This window comes from Primulina eburnea, chromosome 1 (genome assembly GCF_022965805.1).
Source record: "Primulina eburnea isolate SZY01 chromosome 1, ASM2296580v1, whole genome shotgun sequence".
NCBI classification, from domain to species: Eukaryota; Viridiplantae; Streptophyta; class Magnoliopsida; order Lamiales; family Gesneriaceae; genus Primulina; species Primulina eburnea.
Window position 1 is genome coordinate 9,752,485 of NC_133101.1, and position 26,745 is coordinate 9,779,229.

Consider the following 26,745-nt stretch of genomic DNA (forward strand, 5'->3'; position numbering starts at 1 on the left):
CTCGAGCGGTAATAAATTACCGCTCGGGCGCGACCCTTTCTGCCCAAGCCTATCGAAATGTACCCTTGGCGCTCGGGCGGTCAAAAACTACCGCCCGAGCGCCAACTCTTCTGCCCGCAACGATTACTCGATAAACACCGGCGCTCGGGCGGTGTTTTTCTACCGCCCGGGCGCCACATATTCTGCCAAAAATCTTGGCTCACAATGCGACGACGCCCGGCCTCTTCATTTAAGTTCTTATAACCTCAATCATGTCAATAATCAACGTCTGATTATAATGATTAAATTTCGGGCATTACAAGTACTCTACGAAGGCGAGCTTATGTCACTGATGTTGAGGCAAATACTGAGCAGAATCAAACTGAGGCGAACGATGCATTTCAGGCCGACGAAAGTGGACTTCATGACATCTCAACTCAATTTCTTTTGACGTCTCAAGATCTAGTCGATGTTAATGTTATGTACGACAATGAAATTGATTTCAACAGCACTGGAAGTGAGACAGAAGAGGTTCAATATTCGAGCGACGATTGTCGTGACATTTACGACGAAAATGAATAAGGTTGAGTTTATTTATGATTGAATTATATTTTTAATTAAACAATATATTAGACTTTGCGCACTTAATTAATGAACTGTTTGCATACCTATATTTTGTACTTATATATATGGCAGAGCAGCAGCAAAGATCAACTCCGCATGATGGTCTACTCCGATATGGGTCGCAAATAACATGTACGTATATATGAACATGTACGTATATATGATTTTGTGCACTTAATTAAGATACATGACGTTGCTAATTTTTTAAATTTAGATAACATACTCCGATATGGGTCCCACCAAGTTTTTTTAATAAATTATAATTTTTTTCATAAAAAAATTGTAAGGTTTTAAAAAAAAAACTATTCATTAGCGACGATTTTTAGTAAAATCCGTCGCGAGATTTTGCTACGGTTTTTTTACTGTCGCGATGTTGACGACGCTTAAAACCGTCGCTTTTTGCGACGACTGTGCATAAAACGTCGCCCATCTAGATCGGCGACAGGTAGACAATAGCGACGGTATGACATAAACTGTCGCTTTTGCGACGGTTTACTCAACAACCGTCGCTAATTAAGTGGCGACGGATGTACCGAGTTCCGAGAACATTTTCTTCAGCGATTTTCGACTTCCTTATCTGGTAGTATCGAAACTCTATCATTCTTTCCGTGTGCAGTTGAGGTTTTTGGTGTTTACTAACATCTCTTCGTATTAATTTCGTAGATTCGCTCGTTCGTGTGAACTTCCAGCGTTACGTAGATCTGCGTATCTTCGTTCAAGTGAGATTTTTAAAGCGTTTTCTTTACTGAAAATTTGCCATGTATTTGTTATTTTTGCGTAGTAGTTTTGTGATGGATTTTAGCGTAATATGTTGTTTATGAATTGTAGCGTTGTAGATTATTTATTTTGTAAAGCATGCATGATTTTGTTGTACAAGATAATTAAATTATTGTTATTTGTGTAGATACTTAGAAACTAGAGTTTACAATATAATTTAATTAAATTAATATTTAAACACTTGTAGGCTAAAAAATGTAACAAATGATATAGAAGTTGGATGTATCGTAGGTTGGAGAATGAGTTCTTAAGTGGTGTATTTTGTGTTGGTGTTAAAGACATTCGTAATAACAAAATTTTTGGGTTTACAGTTTAAATACTATGTCTGGACAGCAGGATGATTCCCCGCCTCCTCCACCGCCTGATCACAGGATTGAGCTTACCATCTTGGATGGGATGTAAGTAAATGTTTTTTTAAAACTTAAAATCATTTATTGAAAAAATTTCGTGGTAATTATTGAATATTTTGAGGAAAAATATTACAATTACATGTTTTTTCCTTGGTTATAGATTTAACCCAAATAATAGCAGTGTATCGAGATATATATCGAGACAGCTCTCAGCGCAGACATGTGATCCAGGCTGGTCGTGGAGGCATGTCACACCTGAGCAGCGGCAGTGGTATTGCGACCAGTTCTGTGTAAGTCTTTATTAAAACAATTAATTTCTACACGAACATGTTTCAAAATTTATTAATGCTGATATTGATGCTCAGGTGCGAGACTTGTGGCTCCGTACCAGTGCCATCCTATACCGCTGGACCATTTATTGCTGGAGGAGCACGGACAAGCATCCACCGATGGTCACGCCTGAGAGATGGGCTACTTGGACAGATGCATGGCAACAGCAGGACTGGCAGGACAGAGCCGCGAAGAACAAGGCCAACAGGAACAGCGAGCCTGCAGGTGTAGGTACAGGGACGTCGAAGCACATTGCAGGTGCGAATACGTACAACGCTCACGGGCAGTTATTGGTATTTCTTCCATTTTAATACTTTTCATTTTACTTTAACATATATACTTATTTTTCGTTAATTATAAATGTTCATGTTTTACAATTATTGAATTTATTTTAGCGGACACGACATGACAGATATCCTACGTCGTGGGAGCTTTACGTTCACACACATCGACATGAAGATGGATCTTTCGTTGACACGCGATCCCGACTGGTCCATGTAAGTTTATTGAATTTCGTTACTCTCATTAACGTCACATTACGAAAATTTGATTTCATTCATTTTTAATCAACATCACAGGAGGATATGGAGCGCTTCATGGCTGAGTCGGTAACTCCTGCAGGTGATGGATCAGAGCCTGTTGTGCCCAACACGCAGTCGGTAAACAACATGTTCAAGCTTGTTGTTGGGGGGAAGAAGAAGGGGAGGATGTATGGGTGTGGGTCCATGGCCAGCACCTTGTATCCCGATGAGATGGCTCCGGGTCGACGTGGTGGGTCATCGAGTGTTGGTCAGTCGTCTGAGTCCCAGCAGATGGCAGACATGCGCCAGACTCTAGACACAACGTTACGCCGTAACGATGAGCTTTACGACAGGATGCGGGCTTCAGAGGCGGAGAACGCCATGCTAAGAGATCGCATGAACTCACTAGAGGAGCATGTCAGACTCCTAGTTGCAGGCATGTCACAGGGAGCTACGCCGCACACATCAGGCCGCATGCTGTTTGGACCGGGTAGTTCGCACAGGGGTCGGTCCCGTGGCGCAACACTTGGTTCCTCACCTCGTAGACACAGATTATCACAGACTTATATTCCTCCGACGCAGGGCTACGGGGACGGCGACGACGACGAAGACGAGGACGAGGACGATGACGAGACTCAGTCACCGTAGCTACGGTTTTTGTGATTGTTTTCTAATGAGATTTGTAGTTAACACTTATATTATTTTTCGATTAGTAATATATGATTACATTTCGCAAACTTTGTTGTTATTTTTTTGTCAATTATGTAGCACAATATAGTTTAAAATCAGTACGTAATTAAGGATGGTTTTAAAAAAAATAAAAAAATTTAATGTTGCGACGGTTACTGTCAAACCGTCGCTTAATTAGCGACAAGTACTTAAAAACCGTCGCTAATTCAGCGACGGTTCTGGTCAAACCGCCGCTCAATTGAGCGACGGGTTTTGGCAAACCGTCACTATAATAAGCGACGGCTTTGTCAATAGTCGTCGCTATATTAAACGACGGTTTAGTCAAAAACCTTCGCTTATTATAGCGACTGTTCTTGAAAACCGTCGCTTCATAGAGCGACGGTTTTTCAGAAACCGACGCTTAATTAAGCGACGGGTTGACATACACCGTTGCTTAATTTAGCGTCGGTGTTATTGTAACCGCCGCTAAAATAGCGACGGTCTTTCACAGCTAAACCGTCGCAATATTGTCACGGTTTTTGAGTATACGTCGCTTGGCTAAGGCGATGAGCCATTCGGTTACGGATCAGGAAACTGTCGCTAGAAGTAGGCGACGGTTCTAGGCTAGAACCGTCGCCTTACTCGTTTTGCGACGGTTTTAGCCGTCGCAAAATGATTTTTTTTTTTTTGTATTGAATCAATTTTTTTATGTTATACGTCATATATTAATCATAACTATTATTATTATTTTTCGAATAAATGTTAAATACTATATATTTATATTTCTAACATTTAATGATTAGCTATTTTTAAAAAATTCAATTCCGTCCAAACTAAAAAATCTAGCTCCGTAGTCCATCCTGCATGTAATGAAAGATTTGTTTAACGTATAAGTATTAAATAACTGGTGAATTGTGTGTTTGAGGTGTATATATTGTATGCGGTGTTTTAACATCTAACACAATATACAGTGGAATAAATAATTTATCACACAAATACTTTATGAAGGTGAATTAAAATAAAAAAGTAATTATACACAATTGTACATAATGTATGGTGCCGCAGATAAAAAATTCACTACAAAATATAGTCAGTTGACACACCAAATGAATACTAGATAATTACAAAAAGCTAAGCCCCTTACACATTGAGATATCAAAGTATATCCTAAATTTCTATCAACAAAAATAACAAAATAATTACGGATGTAAACTCAGTGAAACTGAAATCTCGTTCAATGAACAATTTTCAAACACACTTTGATTAAGTGCTGTATTTGAGAGTTTCCAACACTTTACGGCAAAACAGCAATATAGCAAGGCTCGATCACTTAATTACTTCAGAGCACCACACGAGTTTTTTGTTCTTTCTTACTCTCTCTAGTTGCCCACACTTTGGCAGCATCTTTTGATTGATATATATATATATATATATATATATATATATATATATATATATATATATAGAGTTAGTGTAAATTTTATAATTAATAGCATAAGTCTAGAACGACAAAACTCTTATATTCGAATATTTACTTGAGTATATATTTTAATACGTAATATTATTTAAAAAAATAATTAAAATAAATAAATTTTGTTTTGCATGTCAAAAACATGTTTTCTTTCCGGTAGTGACATGTTTTATTTAATTGAATGTCTAGTTGGAGCATAAATTAATTATGCTTGGAATATTCAGCCTCCAACGCAAACTCTAAACCAAATTTGAACAATCATGTTTTAAAAGAAATTAATAAAAATAACTGATAGCATTTGCCGCAATTTCGTTTTGATGGAGATTCCTATGCCGTGAATACGTACTTTTCATAGTCGAATAGCCCACAAATGCCAACCACAACCCACCACTTTTTATGGTGAACTCGATAAATGACAGACACAAATTATCTGAAATCCATCTACGAAAATCCCTTTTAATGTAAGATATTTGCTGTCTGAAAACATGTTTTTTTTTTTTTTTTGTAACTGAAAATTGAAGAAAAATATGGGAAACAAGGGCGAATGAACTTATCCAATTGAATCATTGAGGAGTAATTAACGATGAGTGGGGAATACATTTTTTTCCTTAAAAAAACCGATGGCTCTTCAATGATTGAGGACAAGGAATCATTCTATTTGATGAAGAGGAGACGTGATGATAATCCATTTGCATGTCGGGATAGAAATAGAATATTCCGTTTTAATTTCAGATTTTGTCATTAATTATAAATGTTACTACTTTCCATGAGCAGCAGCAATAGAGAAGGTTTGTGAGATGCCCCCGAGATCGGGACATATGACATTGTCGTTGTCTCATAATAACATAATTGTAAAATAAATCGCTTTTGAAATACATAATTTACAAACCAGACTATTTATTCATAAATAGAAAACATTATCTTTACAACTCCGAAATAATATATAGTAGAATGTTTCACAACAGCGGAATGGTGTAGAAACATACAACTTGAAAAAAATTGATGACAAAAACGAAACTTAAATATTGACAGTAATATTCTATTTTCTTATCGTCTCCAAAACCGGGTTTGTTCTTCATCATCTAACTGATCTTCATTCTTATTTGAGAGGAGGTGAGTGAGTTAGTAATATGATCGTCATTCAGTAAGCAGAGGTACTCCTCTCACCTTTTAAAATCATTTTAAAAAAATAATAGCATATATATACATAAATATTCTTATTTTTTAAGAACAAACTTGTATCGGAATAATGTGCTAAACAAATTATGAATTTCATATCTAACTGATATCAATCCCTATATGTTCTCTCCTATATATTCCTATAATTAGTTCACAAAGTTCTAATACTTTAGAAATACAGATTTCAGAAATCATATTTTAAGCACATAATACATATATGATGGTCGATTTTAAAACTTATATCTCGAGTTAAAACAAAAAGTCACTTACTTGATTGTTCTTGAATAAGAAAAACGTGTAAATGATTGACTCGGAAATGGTTAGAACTTCACTTGAATTCGAACGATGTTTGGACAGAATTTCGGTTTGAAAACTTTGAAAAATGGAAGCAAATTTCCCATTCTTGTTGCTGCTATGGCTCGAAAATTTAGAGTCTTTTGGTCTTGATTATGTGTTATTTTCCTTAAGCTCGAGCCACTATTTATAGTCTTCAAATAAGTGAGCTGAAAGGTTCTAATTATGGCTTTCTTTAAATGTCATAATTCTCTTTTATTTGGATGTTACAACTCTTAACATTTCAGCTTAATGAAGCCACTTCTTTTCCCTTTTATTTTTGAGTTTATGACTTGTAAATGACATATGATATGTGATGATTACTGGTGTAAAGTTCATTAATTTTCTTGCATGTTGATAATAATTTTTAGGTCTTCATAGTTTGATTGGTATCTCAGGAAAAATTCAAGAAATGACCGAATTTGCAATGTCATTCTGATATTGGTATGTAAAAGGTAAATTTTGTATGAAAAAGTAACGTACGCATAACTAGCATTTTAAATTCGGAATTGCAAAGTCATCGGAAAAGATTAATATTAGTGTAGTCGATCTATAGACAAATAAGCAAATTGATACAACATTACAATAGCATCAAGTAAGAGATATGGAACAACTCATTTGTTTTCTTGGTACACAAAATATTCTTGGTTTAGTACACAAAGCCAAAACAAATGTACTAATTATTTTACTTGAATTTGACATATACGAAATGAATATATTGTTCCTTAATTATTTTACTATATTGATAATATCATTTCAGAGTTTTACCTTTCTAGACTATGATATTTGATTTAATTTATCTATAGATGTTATATGAGTTGTTTTTAGTTTGGTATTTATCCAAAGATATTATATCTTTGATTAAAAGAATTTATTCCTAATGAAACTATTGTTTCAATATATTGTACGACTCTTTTATGGAATATACTCTATGTCAAGTAAAAGGGATAAATATAGAGAGCTTGGACTGCCGCGTGGGGCTTTTGCACAGAGAAGAAAATACATAAAGCTGAACATATTTGATCAGAAGGTTTTTCGTGATCGGTTGATAAATTTGTTGTGTTGCTGATCCGTGTTGAATACACTCGAAGAGCAACACCTGTGTGAAATGTTGGTTGAAGGGTTCTTGGTGGTTTTTATTTTAAGCAACATAATATTTGCATCTGTGATTTTATTTGGTTTATTTTAGATGCAATTTATTTCCTTAGGTTGTCAAGGAATATAGTTCTTAATACATGTCACTAGTATTGGGTCTTGTAAACGATTTACAAGTTTTCTAGTGATTATTTTGTCTAAAGCATTGTACAAGTATTTATACTTATACATAATTTAATTTGTCTCATTCTGGTTATTAAATTTTATGTGTGTGATAAATAATATATTCTGCTGCATGTTGTGAATAGGTGTTGACAACACCGACACACAACACTAAAATCTTATACACACAGTTTATTGTTTCTGAACTTTTATGTTAAAAAAATCTCCCACAAGTGGTATCAGAGCAAACTTTTGATATACTAAGTGTTGATTCTGGTTATTTTCTTGTTTAAACAGGCAACAGTGTAATGGATGTGTTATCTGCTAACTCTGCTTTTCGACTACCGATTTTAGATTGATCCAACAATGCCTTTGAAAATTCAAGATTATATTTTACATTAAATCCATTGAAGAAAGGGCTTGGCAACGAGTTTTGGATGATTGGCCTCATCCTAGAACTGTCGAAACTGACGGAGATAGTCATATAAAACCAAAGAGTGCTTGGACAATTGATGAATTCCAAACCTCGGATTTTCAACTCGAAAGCATTTAATATTATTTTCACTTATATTGATGTCAACATGTTCAGCCTAATCACAAATTGCACATTCGTCAAAGATGCATGAGATATTTTTCAAAAGTACTGTGAAGGATCTGAGAGTGTACGTAGAACCAAACTAAGGATGCTAACCTCAAAATTTGAAAGTTTGAGAATGTAAGAGAACAAGACTATTGTTGAATATGATCGAAGACTGCGTGATATTGTAAATGAAGCTTTTAGTCTCGGTGATCCTACGTCGAATGAAATACTAGTTACCAAGATCCTGAGATCCCTTCTAGAATGCTTCAACATTAAAATTTGTGTTGTTGAAGGATACTTCTACACTTACCTTGAAGATTTGATCAGTTCGCTCAGAACATTCGATATGAATATGGACCTACAAAAAAGAGAAAAAGGGAAGGCTGTTGCACCGCAAGCTTCTGACGACTCTTTGATGAATTGATTCAGGAAATAAATGAGTCTGACCTATGTGAAGATTCGATATCACTGATAACAAAGAAATTCAGTTATTACCGAAAAAGGATGAGATACAAAAAGAAAATAATTCAACCACCGAAACCTCCGTCTGTCGTTTCTGAAAAGATTAAGAGACCTACAATTTCTCAAGGGGATCTTAAACCGAGGAATGATTTGATGGCTCGACCAGATCTTAAAAGATTAGATTCGGTACAATGCAGGGACTGTTTTGCATTCAACCATTACGCAAATGAATGTGCCAACAGACTTCGTAGGAACAAATGCATGATAGTATTCTTGAGCGATGATGACTCAAAAAAAGAACTTGAATCCAGTAAAAGAGAAGATCACTCCTCCATGTCTACTATTTTGAAGGAAAAACGTTGGATGCAAGTCCATCCGCTAGGTGTCGCCTTAGGTGTTGCAACAGTAGGTCACACCTAAGGTCGCAACACCATTTCAAAATCCTCCTGTCTCAATGCTAAAACCCACGGTTACTCAAGTAATCAAGAAATCCAGGATGTTGAATCTGATGAATTCACCTTAGAAAGTATACAGACTATGTACGAAGAGCTATACGAATATTGGATCAAAATAAATAAGATAAATTTGATCCTCCAAAAGAGATTGTCGATCTAAAAACTGCTTGTCTCGACTTGAAGTTGTGCTAAGTAAAAATGATCTTGAGCTTTGCAAAGTCAAAGATGATCTCGAGTAGGACTAAAAAACGCTTGCAAAATTCAACTCGAGTTCAACCAAACTTGACTCAATGCTAATGATTTGAAAGGACAGCAGAGCTGGTCTTGGATACGTAAAAAATACATATGAACATGGAGAAACTACCACTCTAGATCACAGTCAACTTTTTTTGTAAAGGAAAGGAAAGTCACTCCAATCTCTTTGAAGATTGATCTTGTGGTGAAGTCTCTTCCAACCAAGAAGTCGGGTTCAGTGCATAAGCTGAAATAAAGAAAGCGTCGTTTTATTTTTCATTACTGTGATAAGTCATGTCACATCAAACCTTTTGTTTTAAACTGAGAGATGACTACATGAACTGACATGCAAATCGGGTGTTGCCCAACACCAAGCGCAACACAGTAGTCAAGAAACCTTCCGTGAAGAAAGTTTGGGTACCCAAAACTGTAATTCAATGCAATGTCTTATACGTCATTTAAAACTAACATTGCAGGTATATGGTATTTTGATAGTAGGTGCTCACTCCACATGACTTGGGTCTATTCATTCATAAATAGAAAACATCGTCTTTACAACTCCGGAATAATAACAGAATGTTTCACAGCAGCGGAAAGTAAAACATTAACTATGGTGCAGAGCATACAACTTGAAATAAACTGATGTCAAAAATGATACTTAAACATTGGCAACATTCTTCTCTTTCCTTACCATCTCCTGGACTGGATTTGTTCTTCATCATCTAACCGATATTCATTCTTATGTACTTGTGTTAAACTTAGCAAGAGCTTGGGTTGCTGCTTCAAGTTCGCCTTTGACCTTGCACAATTCTAGATCTTTGTTGTTTAAGATTATCTCAAATTTGCCACAACACCCTTTAGCTCAGTATTTTTCGTTGAGATTGTTGTTTTTAATTTATTTCTTATGATCCAGTCAGCTTAAAACTTCTCATACAATTTTTGCACTCTCTCTAGGGCGATTTCTTCGTCATCACCTTCCAGATCTTCTTGATCACTTGAATTTCCAACAAGTTGTAGCATTGAAAACTAACTATTTAGTGATATTCCGGCCACGTGTTGCAACACCCAAGGTAACACCAGTTGATTGAATTGTAACCAACATCTTTCTTCCAAGAGTGCAGTTAAAGAAGTATGACTTTTTTTTTTCTTTTTTGGATTCTTCTTTCATCCAATTCCTCATCGCTTAAGGAGACATTCATTTATTTATTTTTGCGAAGCCTATTTGCATATTCATTCACATAATGTCCAAAACTAGTGTAATCTCTACATTGCACAGAATCAAACCTCTTATGATCATATTGATTCTTATCTTCATTCCTCTAGTCGAAATTGTCCTTGGGTGGATGAAAACCTTTGAGATTTTTCGGGAGCAGTTAGACTAGTAAACTTAGATTGTTGTACTAGCTTTCTTTTTGTCTATAATCATTTTCAAATAATCTCCAAACTTCTTCGTGATTAATGAGATAAATTCTTCAAAGAGTTATGATTCATTGACTTCTTGTAACAATCAGAGAAGATCGCCGTAGGAATCATTAGAAACTTGGAAAGCAATAGTCTTACCTTTGCTTTTGTCCTTCTTTTGTAAGTCTATGTTCATCTCAAAAGTACGAAGGGAACTGATCAAGTCATCTAATGCGAGCTTAGTTGTATCTCGTGCTTCATCAATGCACAGATCTTGATATTGAATCGCTCCGAAAGTGATTTTAATACTTTGTTGACCAATTTTACAATTGAAACTGGATCACCAAGGCTGAATACATTATTGGATGTGTCTCTCAAGCGACGATCATACTCGGTGATTGTCTCAGTTTCTTCCATCCTCAAACTTTCAAATTTAAAGGTTAGCATTCTTAACTTCATTATTCGTACAATTTCATATCCTTCACAATGTTTTTGAAGGATTTCTCAAGCATCTTTAGGAAAAATACAAAAATTCGGTTGGTAATCAGACTGGATATGTTTATGTCAACTGATATTAAGATAACATTTAATGTATTTGAATTTTAGTTCGAAATTTGGATTTAATTAGTTGTCAATTCACATTCTGGTTCGATCAGACTATCACAATCTTCATCAACACTTATTGGTTGAGTCTAACCATTGGTAGCTCGTTGTCATGCTCTTTCATCTATTGACTTGATATATAATCTTATTTTGACTGTCCAAACAGCATAGTTGGATCCATCCAAGATAGGTAGTTGTAGCGCAACAATGGCAAGTGACATGTCCATTGAGTTATACCTGTTAAACAAAAATAACTAGAATTTCACATAATAAATTCAAGAGTTGACTCATATACCAAATGAAAGAATTTTGTTTAACATAATAGTAAGGATTGTGTGCACCAGTTATAAGTGTTGTCTCGGATGTTGTAACACTATGTGACAACATGCAGCAGAATGATATATCATATAGATAAATAAATAAATAACTTAATTAAAAATAACACATTGATAATTATAAGCAATTGAACACATTTGTGCGATGTCTTAGGACAAAATAATCACTAGATAAGAAATCGAATTTACAAAACCAATACCAGTGAAGAAACAAAAAACTATATTCCTTAACAAGTCAAGTAAGTAAATTGCATCCTAAAATATCAATAACAAAATAAAAAATGAAAATTTGTGGCTGAAATTTGGAGCAACAAAATAATTTTCAAACAATACTTTGTACGGATGTTGTTTTCAAGTGTCTCCAACACGTCACGACAACGCAGTGAAACAGCGATGCTTCGTTTTAGGGAGTTCTTCAAGAAATTCTCCCGAGCTTTACCTTGTTCTCTCATATCTCGCTCGTCAGTTGCACAGGAACTATAGAGACTTGTTGTTTTGATCATGATAAGATTCCTTGAATAGATTCCTATAAGATAAGAAAAGCAGTCTTTCATTAATAAACAAACTATTTTAAATATTAGATATCAAATCTAGCGTTTAAGAAACTCAAAATTCTAGAAAGACAAAACTCTTAATGTACAATGAAAATTAATTTTAAGAAATCATGTATTGCAATGCAAGTCATCTTTTCTTTCAAATATTACCGTGGACGGGATATGACATCTTACATTGTTGAATGCAAGAATAGCATACTGTCGAAAACTTGCAACACTCACTAAGTTATTTTCGGGAGCTTTAAAGTAGATCCCTTGAACTGCTATCACAACTATGCTTGAAGTTACGAGAATAAAAATGCTTAATGAATGCTTTCCCATACATTCTAACACGAATGTCAAGTGTCTCCCACCACAAAATCAACCTACAGGACAAATTTCAGCCGCCTAATTTGTTGAATCTAAAAGTGTCGATTTTTCTGCGAACTTTACCATATCACTCCTTGATGAATAAACAACAGCATCGCACATGTGCATAAGGGCACTCTGTTCACGATATGGTTGGTGCCTGAACAAGCCCAATGTATAAAGTTGAAATGTGAAAAGGAGGTGATGGGATCAAATTCTTTTACAACATACTTTAGAACTGGAGTTACCAAGATAATGAACATAATTGGATACCAGTGGGCAATTTCTTGTTGAGAGCTGTTAAGGGATAATCCAGTAAACAAGCATGACAAAACAACAGATCAAGGAGTCCATCATCATCCTTTCGAGAAATATTATGGGATCCAGATATATGTGTATTAATAGTTTTTCAATAATCTTTACACGTATACTGTAATCCAAACCTCTCGTTTAATTTGTATCATATGCTGTGATTCTTTCGCTTCGCGGCTTTGGAGGGTGGTAAAGGTGCCGTCACTTTGAATTTATGAGATTTAAAACTTACCAGAGTGTATAGTGTGCAAAAGGTGATTCCTGCAGTGGCGGAGGTAACCATCAAATAGCTGATTGTGTACAAAGATTTGTTTAAAGGTGTACCTAAGGGCCAAGATTAAAAAAAACAAAAACAAAAAAAAAAGCAGCAGCATTAGTTCCTTGTCAAAACACAATGAAATATAGTGAAGTTCACACGTCAGTAACACCGACACATTCCTAGACGACAAATAAAAGGTAAGGTTTTTTTTTATTTGAACCAATAAGATGGTACTTATTTGTTAGCCTAGAATTAATGCAGCAAGTTAATACAATTTAAGGGTTCAACCACATATCCGACTTCCCGATTCTCCTTTCAATCATGAATCCAACTTCCCAAATCTCCTTTCTAGCTTCCATGTCTGCAGTAGCAGTTCATATTTTAGGTTCTGCAGTCAATCTATTAGCCACTAGTGCAAATGAACAGTATAGCTCAAGAAGCCACACTCCCGAGTATGCGAGAGAGAGTGTGCATGTGAAAGTGTGAAACGGATTGCTGCAGAAATGCATACTAGTGAATTTCATCGTATGGCATCTACATTGAGCATCTCACTATAAATGCCTCAATGGGAAAATACTTATAATACAAACTGGCTCAAAGTATATTTATGTATGCATGTTCCAACCCACTTAGGCATGCATGATTCAGAGTTTTCAGCTGTGTACGTAGCAGAATCGCTCTCGTCTGCTGCAAACAATTTGAAAATCGAACACATGTAGTTTTAAGTCCACATACGGAGAAAACGACCAGTAAATAAGTTTTAAAAAACTAGTAAATTCAAGAAAACAAACCTGAGAAGGCAAGTAACAATCTTAAAACTATTAATAAAACAGAGTAAACTGACCAATTCCACGGCTGTTCTTTGTGATGCTGAAACGTAATCCATAACAAATAAATGGAATGTAACTTGATGCTATATAGAAGACAGTGCAATTTAAGAGTCAATGTATTTCTCATTAATTCTTAATCTTATTTAACAAAAGAAAGTGGCATTTGACACAAATTATACTTGAGCTCATAAATTATATTTGAAGTAAACATAGCATGAAGGGTTGACCCTATTGCATTACCTGTAATTGTATCAAAGTGTGGCCATAATGGAGTCCGATGATGCAAGCTACAGCAGCTGTAATTGAACTTCAGGAAAATATTATCCCCGTAAGTAATTAAATATTAAAAGGTCAAATAATTGATACCATGTCAGCAAAAGTAAACAATTTTTTAAAAAAAAAACACATTTATATTATTACGGTGAGCTTAGGTTCAACAGATGCTAGAAATGACTGTAATATATGACTTCTTACCTTAAAATGCCTTCAGGATCAAAAGGTGCAATACACCATGAGGGTGAAGTCAATGGAGCTTGATCATGGCTGGATATATTGTCCTACGAAAAAAGCTTGCTTAACTATAGATGAATTGCAAAGGATATACACCTCAAATTAAAGGAACATAACATTCTAAATGATGATACCTTCAAATTCATGTACACGGGTTTTGCATAAAGATGGTCAAGTCCAAGCACAAAGTGATCTAACATCCCAACAGAGTTTCATGCTGGTCCAAGATCACCTCTCACAACACATTTAACCTATATTTATGATATTACGAAAAGGTAACAACCTATATTAACAATTTACATGCTGCAAATCCAGCCGGAGACGTTGGAAAACTAGAAGCCCAATAGGAAGGACCTTATGAATTCATTCGGAAAGTTAGTTCAAGAGCATTGTATTTAAAACATGGCCAGGATCAATCTCTCAAAAAGCCCTTGAACACTTTTCATTTAAAAAAGTATTATTCCTGAGTTGTATTGATCGTTTGGTTATTAATGAAGTGATCATTCCACATGTGAAATTTTATTTAAAGCCGGAGAGATATAAGGCCTCAACATTTTATTATAGACTCGAGAGGCATGAGGCACTGGCTTCCTATCAAAGCCCGAGAAATACGAGTCTCTAGCATATTCTCTTATTTAAATCTGTGAGATATTAGTCCCCAGCATTTTATTATAGGCCTGGTAGGCATGAAGCCCCGGTTTCCTATCAAAGCGCCGGAGATACGAGTCTCCGGCATTTTATCCTTTTTAAGCTTGCGAGATACTAGGCCCCATCATTTTATTAGAGTCTCGGGAGGCATGAGGCTCCGACTTCCTATCAAAGTCCAGGAGATACGAGTCCTGGGAATCTTATCCTATTTAAGCCTAAGAGATATGAGGCCCTAACATTTTATTATTGGATCGGGAGGCATGAGGCCCCGGCTTCCTATCAAAGCCTGGGAGATACAAGTCCTCGTTATCTTTTCGTACATAAGCCCGGGAGTTTTGAGACACCGACACTTTGCTCTTAGAGGACGAAGTGTTAGTAGGCTGAACCAGCCTAAGATATCTCCTAACACTTGGGAAATTCTTACAAATTTTAACAGATGTCCGAAGTATATTACCCCAATTTTGAAGGCCTGGCCCAGTTACTCCTAAACACTTGGAATTTTTGGGAAAGTGTTTATGATAGTTTGATCTACTTACCGGTCGAAATTGATAAAAGCAAAAGACATAACTAAGGAATATAATTTCTATTAATGTTCAGAAAATATTACAAAAAAAGTTCCGGAGGCCGGAAATGCAAAAATAAATAAAAGTTTTTCAAGCATGTTCTAAATTTTCGAGTCTTCAGACACTGCAGCATTGGTGTCCTTCCCTTCTTACACTTCCTCATCCTTTGGAAGCGAGTCGATAGCCCGGTTGAAGTCTGGGAAGCCTTCCTTATCCGCTAGGAGAAGGCCAGCCTCTTCAAACTGCTCCATGCACTTGTCAAAGCCGGTCCGGAAGAAGAAATAGGCTTTGTCCTCAACCACCGCTTTGAACTCTTGGGACTGCAGGAAGGAAGTATGTCATTCTTCCTCGGACCGCTGCTGAGAAGCCAGGGTAGAGTCTGCTTCTGCTTCATCAGCCAGGGCCTTGTGGCTATCGATCCCTTCAACCAGGGATTGAACTCGCACCTTTGAAGTTGAGAGCTCGGCCTTCAATATCTCTACCCTAACGTCAGCAGCCCCGACCTCTATCTAGTTCTTCTTCATGCTTGCCTTGGACTCTTCTAACTGCTGATAAGTTGCCTCAGAAATCGTCTTGAGCCCGATTACGGTTTCATTGTGTATCACCGGGGCTCGATCAAGTTCATTTTTACATGGGCATGGAGATCACCAGAAATCCGGGCCCCGCCTGCTTCTCGTTTGGCCACGGAATCAACCTCTTCATAGGCAGCTATCAGTTTTTGAAGGCCCCGTATAAGCAAAAGATAAGAAATAAATGAAGCACCTACTCAAGGCGCTGGAAGCATCAGGAAAGAAAACTTACCGAAAAAAATCGAGTAGTGTCCTCAAACAGCTTGTGGTTAGTCCTCAAGCCCTAGAGATGAGCCTCTTCGGGGGGGAGGTCGGACTCTTCACAAGGCCTACCCCCGCCGAGGAGACACCATCTAGAAAGAGGTTACCCCAGGCTATTGGGGGGCTTGGTTGATGTTGCTCCATAATAGCATGAGTGGAGAACGAGGTCCCCCGTATAGGGTTTTGAGCCCCTTCGTCGGTGTCACTAAAGAAGACTATCTCGGGATCACCGATAGCTTTCCTCTTCCGGTGGATAAGGGGGATTGTGTCCTCGGTTTCTAGGGAAAAGAGGTTGCCCGGGATCTCGTTCCTCAACCCGGACCTTAGCAACCATCCCCTTTACGATGGTCTGCTCGCTCCCCACCCTCTCCCGGTTTTCACCGACCAACTTCTCTTCAGCTTCCCAGGCCTCAGCTGCTACCCGGGCTTCCTCGGCCGCTTTCTTAGCCGCATCCTTATTTTCTATGGCAATTTTCAAGGCTACCCACTTCTTCTGTTCTGCGGCCTTTTCAGCTGTCCACCTTTGTGCAAAAGCTACTTGGATCTCTAGGTCACCTTCAAAGGACAAGTAAATATTGATAATCATGCGTACAAAAAGTAAAAAATTAAATAAGATGGTAACTTAAAATTACAGGGTTGGGCACCCGAGCTACAGAATTCATCTATTTCCATGTCAGTGGGGTCATCAGCCCGGGAGCTCAACCCAAAGGCTACCAGGTTTTCTGTTGAGATAAGGACGGGAAATCAAATTTATGCCATTCCACGAGCTCCTGGCTCTTGATATAGGATTCCTGGTTTTTATAGTTTCCAAGGAGCCCGATTTGGGCAAATTGCTTGGGAAGAAAGCCAATCGTGCATTTGGGGGAAGAGCGAAGGTTGATAAAAAAAATTACCGTCATTTCCATCGCTTCAAAGAGAAAGGGACGTCATCAAATAATCTACTATTTAGTCGGGCGGTCAGAGAGAATGCATTATCTTCGAACATTAATTAAAAGATTATGCATATTGAAAAGAACAAAGGTCGATGCCATAATCCAAAAGGAGTTGGGGTGGACCTGGATCAGAGGGACCCCAAGAAAGCGGGTCACCTCGATATAGATGGAAGGGACGAGGAACCGAAGACCACTACGAACTTGGTCTCGGAAAAAGGCATAGAATCCCTTTGGAGGTTGGTCAGCCCGGTCAGAGGGACCGAGAATGAGGATGGATAAGAAGAGGGAATAGACCCCAGGACTCCGAGGTCCTCGTCGGCTCCTGGCCACATTGTAGAGAACCATGGGGTATTCGAGGCAGCAGTTTGGGGTTTGCCATGAGTGCGGGCTTTTCTCTTACCCTTCTCTAGGGCCCGACAAGGCCCAGCAGCCTGGTGGGTGGTTTTGGGTTTTTCGGATTTCTTAGTGGGGAGAGCTAGAATGGGTTCTCTGGAAGTAGTGAAGGGAACATAAAGAGTGGAGTCTGAGTGGAGCGTAGCAAACTCTAGATCTGAGGAGCCATGAAGGTTTGCACCAGATCGGGTCAAGAATACGAAGCGACACCTGTCAAGGAATCTGTCTTTTCAACTGCTTGGGCTTACGTCATATTGTCATCAACCCAAGCCCGCTTAAATTCAAAAATATAACTGGTTTCCAACCTAAGTCGCACCTAACCACTTGGGACAACAAGTAGGACTCTAACCCGACTATTTAAGGAATGAGCAGTGATACCCCGGGAAAAGCCCCAGACGTCCTAGAATCCGGGCCGAGCAGGAGGATAGATCGTTGATAAGGGAAACCAAGGTAAAAACCAGTCCGAGAAAATAAAATTCTCTTTTATAGGCCATTCCTGAGTTTGCAATAACTAGGGAAGCCGACCACAAACAAGCCCGAGCTCTCAGATTAGCCCGAACATTATAAGAACACTTAGTGAATCAAGGACCATGTATGTGTCCTCACATCGAGATCACTGCCCAAGCACTTCGAAATAGGTGTCAATCCTGGGCCCACATATATAGAGGACCATACTCCGAAATCATTGGCATGTTATTCAGCGCATATAGGGGTAATGTAACAAGACCAGAAGCAATATGGGTTGTCAGTTGTGACGGGGTCAGAAAACAGGGCATGGGTAGCCATTTTGCCATGAGGAGTAGCCGGGCACTGAAAACAAGGTCATCATTTACCTTTCTCCTATAAATAACCAGGTCTACTTGATCATAGAGAGGTCAATTCACTTAACATTTTCCATAAGCACTCCACATATAATCTCTATTGTACTTTCCTTTGCGTTAACACTTGACTAACTTAAAGCGCGAAGTGGCTACGCATGAAAACCTTCCGGTACCCCACTAACGTTCTTCGCTCTTAAGGTGTGCATATTCTACAACATGGGTATCATCTGCCCGGTCTCTAGCGTGCCCCAGAATAACCTACCCAGCCCGATAAATCGCTCGCTTGATTTGTCCGACTACCATGAATAGTCTACCACTCTACCTTGTATACAATTGCCACAGACACTCCAACAACAAAAAAGAAGAAAGGCATCACAAAGTCTGCCAAGTGCACACATTTCAAGAGGCATGAGCAATAACTGGAAAAACTGAGCCCCCATGGTCTACAAGAATCATGAGCTGGAAGAAAAGAATATTTAAGTCAAATGACTAAAGTTTGATCATCCCAATCACTTGCTGGGTCACTTAAAACTTGCTACTGCAGTAAATATTTTCAATCAAATTAAGAACATGGGGGTATTTCAATCTGACATCTTATGTTCTGATTTATACAAATTCATAATGCTAATAAATCAATTAAATATTAACAATCGGCAAGCAATCTTCTCATGAATAGCCTTTCAGAGACCCCTAACAAGTCACGAGAATCTTTAGGGACGGGACTTCGTGATGCCAAAAAAAATGCAAACAAGATATAGATAGTAGCCCTGCTTGGAGTTGAAGACGAGTGGATGGTAACTTTAATATTTAGTGTATTTGCTTGATAGCAGGGTATAGCTTTGTAGATGTAGGATGATTGGACGAACCAAGTTAAAATCGTAAGTGTTCTTATTTTTGCTTTTGTTTTTACATTTGTTTAATTGGAATAATTATAAAAACTAAATAAAATCAAATATAATAGGATCAAAGGTAAATACCCATCATTTACTTCTTCAACAAAGGTTAAAAGTAATCAAGAAAAACTTCGCATATATGAATTATAAAAGAAATTAATTGCGTACCACATGAGAATCACCCATTGTGAGCTTGGGCTCGGTGGCGGAGAAGACGGTGTAAACATCAAAGAGTACCGATTATTTGAGCACCTAGTGCAATGGATATTTCGTTGTAATTCAGAAGTAAGTGACGCCTCCATATCTGTCGCATGAACTCTTTGTGAAGGCTTTCACCAAACCAACACCACAGATAGCACCCAAATATTGTGATATCATGTAAACAAGACCTCTAACATGGACAACTTTCTTGCCAATAACAACCCATATTCCCTGGAACCGTTTTTTGTTGTACCTGAGATGCCAGAAGTGCAATAGACAAGGGTGAACATCATTTTGTTAAAGTAGTTGTTCAGCGAGCCAACTTATGGTTTGTGCTTTATTCACTCTTATTTAAAAACAATCTTTATTCTATTAATATTTTATGATTTTATCCAATTATGACAATTTATTTGTATACTCGTGCAAGCTGCATAGATAAAGTAATTGAATATACAATAAGTAGCATGAGGTATGTCTCTCAACGTAGGTCATGAAACTTATTAAGAAGCGTACTATATATTCTAAACTAGTTCCGAGTAGATTCAGCCGCCTAAAATAACGATAAAAGTAGTTCGAGATTGAGACTGTTATTTGTGATATAAACGTCATATTTCCATTTGTAAGGGCATGTAGATGTTCATTCATACAGATGAGTGATCATTTGATGATGAACTAAACAACCATCCCTCGTACTTTCCAATGGTTATCACATATCCAGTGAAATAGTCCGCAGTTATGGTTGGACGCCATTAATCATTTGACCCGGAATAACATGGAGTCTCTACGTGCTAGCATGCACTTTGATCCGTTTACGGACTCCATTGAGAATCATCAAGTGACAAGGTTGGGCGTAATTTTGAAATATGTAGGAGTCGATGCATTATAGTCGAGGATTCATCGTTCACTTACGTGTGAAGATATCCTATGTGATCTAATGAGTTAATAGTGCAAGTAATATCTGGAGAGAGTAAGACATATGCATTTTGTAAATGTGTTTCCTCCGTTGCACATATCATGTTACTATTATTACTCAAAGAAACATCACACCGTTATGAATTCATTTGTAACTCTCGATATACCAATAATTGCAGATTTGATAGAGATATATGAGTTGAAGAGACTGTAATATACGTTAATCATAAATTCTGGTTTTTGCATGCACTATAAGTGTTACCTAGGGGATCATGAGACGATGCTACTAGACGCTCTTACCATAATTCGATGGGTATAATCAAACTTGAGTCCTGAAGTTCTTGATCAAATGGTTGACGAAAATAATAGCGCTAACTAGAGTACGCCCGAATATGAACAAATGTTGTTCTGAATCACATAAAGTTGTGAACTCATGGCTAACTGTATCTAATACTTATGAGGGTCACGTAAGTATTGGATTCTTTGTTCCTGTTGAGATAGTCGAATTCAAGTAGTTGAATTTGGCGACTGTAGTTTAATGAAGATCAAACAAATTATTTATAAATGAGTTTATAAGTAGATTCTATTATTGGAAGTTGTGGAATTTAGCTTAACTACTAATTAAGTTATGAGAGTATAACTGCCTGTATTAGTGAAAGAATTCAAAAAATTGGACGCTGCAAAAAAAATATATCAGTAGAAAATTTCGGTGGGTGCTAATTATATACAAGTTTCTCATGTAATATTCTAGAAGAATCTATAATTAATTATTATTATTTAATTACATAAATATATATTATGTATGATCAAAAGTTGATAATATTTTAATTAAGTGTAATATTTTCTAAAATACTATATGGGAATTTTAAATAATGAAATTATAGAATCATGATAAGATTAAAATTTTGAAAATTTTAAATATTGTATTTTTATATATATGATACCGAGAAGTTGATAAAAATACACAACAAAATAAACATAACAAGAACAATCAAATCTCGGCCATGCTGATTTGAAAATCACAGATAAAATAAACCAATTCTCGGCAGAAACAATTGATTGAGAAATTAATCACATGTCTTGGCAAGATTTGATTGGTGAACAAAACTCAATCTTGGCCAACTTGTGTTTTCGATCAATACCTTTTTTTGACAAAAAGCTACCTGCCGATTCATCTTCCACCGTCTGTGCGACGCCGCCGAATCACAGCAAAGCCACTGCACCGTCGCCCATTTTTTGAAATTCCGGCAACCATCTCAACGCAAATTTCTCTTTGTTTTCTAGTGCAATCTAGAAGAAAAACAAAGTTTATAATAGTCGATCTTATTAGAAAATTGAAAAAAGTTGGTAAAGATTTACAAGAACCTGAATGGTATTAATCATACGCTGGTCAAAAACAAAAAATTTAAAACTTTTGTTGTATTTAGGTGTGATAAAACGGTACGCCAACACATTTCACCAAAGACCCATGCAATTCAAAGGAAACCACACCATCACAGGGATTGGCAAAATTGATCTTCACGTGGCCGATGAAGGTGGAGATACCAATATAGAGAAAGAGGAGGGTGACGATGAACTCATCTTTGATAGTCGTGTAGAAAGACCAGAGCTTCAGCTCTTCCAAACTACGCCGGCGGCAGATCCACGTAATCCTTGGAATTTGTTTAATATCCAAGAACGTAGATTTGTTTAATACATTAGAGGAAATATAACGATGTGGTCCTTATTTGGTCAGCCGATCGAGTCCAAATATTCATGACTTCAACGTTGTTGTGCCCTAACAGAAATCGAGATATAATAATTTATTTAAAAAATTAACTTAAAGTAAGTACAGCATTAGATATAAAGCAAAATTAAATAAATTATGGATAATATTTCGATATAATAAAAATTTTGGATTTAGTTAAATCCAAAAGATCATTGACTAAATTGATTTATCTATTAGTCAATCCATCTTAAAGTCTAATTGAATGAAGACGCATTTAATTGGGAAGTTGCGAGTGTCCTCGATGACATCCTAATGTCATTTCCGATCTATAAATTTCAAATTGAAATAGTTCATTAATCCTTTTCTCGATTCATATTCCTTCATGTTTAGAAGAATTTGAAATGATAACCATCTATGTATCATTTTCAATCCATGAATTTCAAGTGATTAAATTTGATATAATTTTCTCCAAATCAAATATTTTCATTCAAAAACAACTTAATGTTGCGTTTGAATTGAAGTATTTGAAATGAATAAATTTCAAATTACTCACTCAAATCAATCATTATGTTTGGGCAAAAACTTGAAATAAGTTGTTTAAATTTCTCCTTTTTCATATGCATTTTTAAAAAAAAAAAATTGAAAGCATCTAAAAAAACAAGATCTCGTTATCTTAAATCCGTGAATTTAAAATAATTAGATTCCAAATTATTTCCTCAAATTAAATATTTACGTCCAAATGCAATCTAAAATTATATCTATCAATAATCCCCTGACCGAGACACGTACATAAAACAATGGCTAGGTTTCTGAGTGGATGACATGAAGCTTCTGTAAAAGAAAAATAAGGTCAGGTCTCAGTTGCCTCATCTAACAAAACTTCCCTATGATAAGATAACAGAGACGGAGACATTACTTACATCAGTGTAAAGAACTACGAAATGGTCCAGAATGCTCGCGCAGGTTTCAGGCAATGAACTACGCTATCAGTGTATATATGACGATCAAAGATCCAACAGACAGCACAGACAGCGGTTTCATGCAGAAAAACAGTTTACAGGGCTAAGTCATAAGATAAAGAGTGGGCAGAATTCACAATAAACATCCAAATGAGCACCGCTCAAGTACAGTTACGACACTGAATAAGAATATAAGTTTCAAATTCATAGATCGATTGTGAAAAGGGCAAGTCTCCACATAACAAGATACGACACATGAACTTATGGCACTCTGTCCACATGAACTGATTAAATACATAGAAAGCAAAACAATTAGTATATAGACATTTAGCAGCATTCACTCAAACGCCCATGCGTTCTCCCTGCGAACTTCTTCTTCCTCTTCCGGAGTAAAGTCATTTTTAATGTTGAATGTCTTGCGAATTTCCTCGGGTGTCTTCCCCTTGATCATGTCAGCCACAGTTTGACAAGTGAGATCGAGCAAGCTCTTGATGTTTAAGTAGTTTGCAGCCTGGAAAAAAATTAGGGGCTACTTAGAGAACAAAAGAAAGAACCAACTTTCCAAAACATTCCTTGGCATAACCAAGAAAGAAAGAAGGGTGGGTAGCCATCCACTCAAAAGAAGGAAAAGTGATAGTATGAGGAGACTGAAACACTCGAGTTCCAACTAAGACTATTGCATCGAACGTTCCAACTAAGACTATTGCATATAATAAGTCTAAAAATCAAAAACCAGTTTAAGACAGAGGCATTGATTAGACATTTCAACAGCACAACAAAGAAAGTGCAGAAAGGGAGAAGCTCACAAAATGTGAAACCTATCACACAAATGCCCTTACCACAAGTCCAGAAACAGAAACAGAAATTTCACCATGTAACATGGTAAAGATGTCATAAACATTTTGCAGCATATATACATACTATGGGTGAAAAACTAAAGATGCTTAAAAACCCAGCACAAAAACCAGACAAACCACCTATCCAATCAGAAAAACTTGCCAATGCATCTTCATCTCCAGTACATGTCACAAGAAAAGACTGACAAAATTTAATGAAATGCAAAATAGAACAAAGGGGAATCCTACTGATAGACAAAGCAATGACCATGTAAATCCCACAAAAATAACAGTTCAAAAATAAAACCAACATCAATGACATGAAATCGAGTAGCCAGATAAATAATCCAATTCTACAGTGATTTTGAGCAAGCAGTCAGGCGATGCAATCATAAAATTCTACTCCAAGTGGAGTAGTTTCATGAGAGCTATGACATATTGTATAACTAACCAGTAACGAGTTATTCATCCTTGTATTGGTGTTCAAGATAGGTATATAATTTTGAAACATAAAATTCTACAGTAAAATAATTTGGTGAGGATAGATATGTTGGAGCTGAAATCCAATGGATAGTTTTAAGAAAACACGCCCATGGCTACCGTGCAAAAAGAAGAAACCTAAATAGGTCCAAACTAAAACTCAATATGACAAACCAAACAATCCAACACGACATGCAATCGGCAGAAAAATGCAGCAAGACCAACCAGGGGCAGATTCGTCAAACGGAGAGAAATGAGTGGCATGATGGCTAAAAGAAAAAAACCCAGGGGTAAAACCGTAAAAACAAAAGGAGAAAAAAGAGGGATATACCAAAATCAGATCGAAGAGCGTCCCCTGATCAACCTTGACGAACTCGGTATCGAAATTCTTCAACTCGTCGTCGACGACCTTGTCCGTGGAAACGCCGTCGGAGGAAGGCTTGGCTGCGGATTCGACGTGACGCTTGCAGTACTCAATCACCTTGGCGAGGATCTTCGATGTGACGTTGGGCAGCGGGATAGTGGTGTCGGCGCAGTTATCCTCGATCATGTGCTTTATGGTCTGCGATTCGACAGCAACAGCCTCCTCAACTTCGAAAGTCTCGCCATCGGAGCTCTTCAACATGATCGTATTCTGCGAAGCGGCATCAATGGACGACATCCTTTACCAACAATTGATTGGGTAACCCTAGCTCTAAGAGAAGAGGATGGAGGAAAGATAGATAGCCTGGGATGATGTGAATCAAAATGAAGATTAGTTTACAATCAAAAATATATATATATATATATATATATATAAATATAATATAAAATGAGAAATATATTATTTATTATTATATATAAATATTTGGTCATGGGTGTGACGTGGAGACTGGTATATCCTACCATCTAATAACTATTGTTAGTCATAAATGTGTTCTGATAATTAATTACTTTTTAAAAAAATAATAATTATTGCATAGAGTTATGTTGTAATTTTCTTAATCACTTGTTCTACTACCTTCTCTAAGGGTGATCAAATTTTTTATTAATCGCCCGAACCGAATTGTTCCGCACCGTTTTTCATAATATTTTATAAAAACCGCGATTAAAATTATTAATCATAAATCGCACCGCATACGCGGTTCGGTTATTTTTTTTGCCAAAAACCGCACCAAACCGCACCGCCTAAACCGCTTGTCATAATATTTGATTTAGAATTATAATAATTTGTAAATAACATATTCAAATAAAAAAGTCATCATTCATTATATCATAGCTCTCTTTAAAATTATTATTCTTACAAATAAAACTTATCTTTTTCTTAATTATTCTTCATATTAGTCTTTTATTAAAGTAATTTTTTTTTTTGCTACAATATTTTGTTTGTAGTCTCAAAGTAAAAAAATGATAACATAGTTTAATGTCATTTTTGTTGTGAATGTGTTGTGTTATTAAATTATTGACTTAGTTTTGAATTTTGATTATTGTTTAATCTATTTTGATCTTTATATGTTTTGAACTATATTTTATATTTGAAAACAATATATTGTTGTTGTTTTCAAATAAATTAGAATATATGTTCTAATATTTTTCATTAAAAAAAACCGTAAAACCGACCGCAACCGCTTGAAACCGCTCAAAACCGAAAGGCTGATTTTTTACGTAAAATTGCGATTAATTTTTCAAAATATTAACCGACCGCATATGACAATTCGGTTTGAATTTTTTAAAAAAACCGTAAAACCGCACCGTGATCACCCCTTACCTTCTCCTTCACTCGCCAATCTCCCACGATTTTATTTTTCCATCACTTTCTACCCGATCGTGCAGTTTCTTCCTCCATTGAATAAGGTCTTTTCCCAACACAAAAACTCACGTGAGACGGTCTCAGGGGTCAATTTTGTGAAACGAATATTCTATATGGGTTACCCACGAGAAAATATTACTTTTTGAGAATGTATCTTGTGAGACGGTCTCACGAATCTTTATCTGTGAGACGGGCTATCCTTACCTATTTTCACAATAAAAAGTAATGTTTTTAGCATAAAAAGTAATATTTTTTCATGTATAACCCAAATAACAGATTCTTCTCACAAAATACGACCCGTGAGACCGTCTCACACAAGTTTTTGACTTACTTTTTATATCAAATATATTAATTTTTATTATAAATTAGATAGGATGGATCCGTCTCACTAATAAAGATATTTGGGA

The 26,745-nt window shown here is 36.5% G+C and overlaps 2 protein-coding genes across 2 annotated transcripts; both read right to left on the reverse strand.

Annotated features, from left to right (window-relative positions):
* Positions 1–11,827: 11,827 nt before the first annotated feature.
* On the reverse strand, positions 11,828–22,260 carry LOC140827107 (uncharacterized). The gene is made up of 7 exons (XM_073189717.1): positions 21,709–22,260; positions 19,622–19,907; positions 14,508–14,624; positions 14,338–14,420; positions 14,104–14,170; positions 13,825–13,903; positions 11,828–13,720 (listed from the first exon to the last, which is right to left on the reverse strand). The coding sequence occupies exons 3-7, from the start codon at positions 14,571–14,573 to the stop codon at positions 13,611–13,613; spliced, it is 405 nt and encodes a 134-aa protein (XP_073045818.1). The 5' UTR covers positions 14,574–14,624; positions 19,622–19,907; positions 21,709–22,260; the 3' UTR covers positions 11,828–13,610.
* A 1,089-nt stretch (positions 22,261–23,349) lies between these two features.
* Positions 23,350–25,305, reverse strand: LOC140827115 (SKP1-like protein 1A). The gene is made up of 2 exons (XM_073189725.1): positions 24,881–25,305; positions 23,350–23,744 (listed from the first exon to the last, which is right to left on the reverse strand). Exons 1-2 carry the CDS (start codon positions 25,208–25,210, stop codon positions 23,571–23,573), a joined length of 504 nt encoding a protein of 167 aa, XP_073045826.1. The 5' UTR covers positions 25,211–25,305; the 3' UTR covers positions 23,350–23,570.
* Between the last annotated feature and the right edge of the window lie 1,440 nt (positions 25,306–26,745).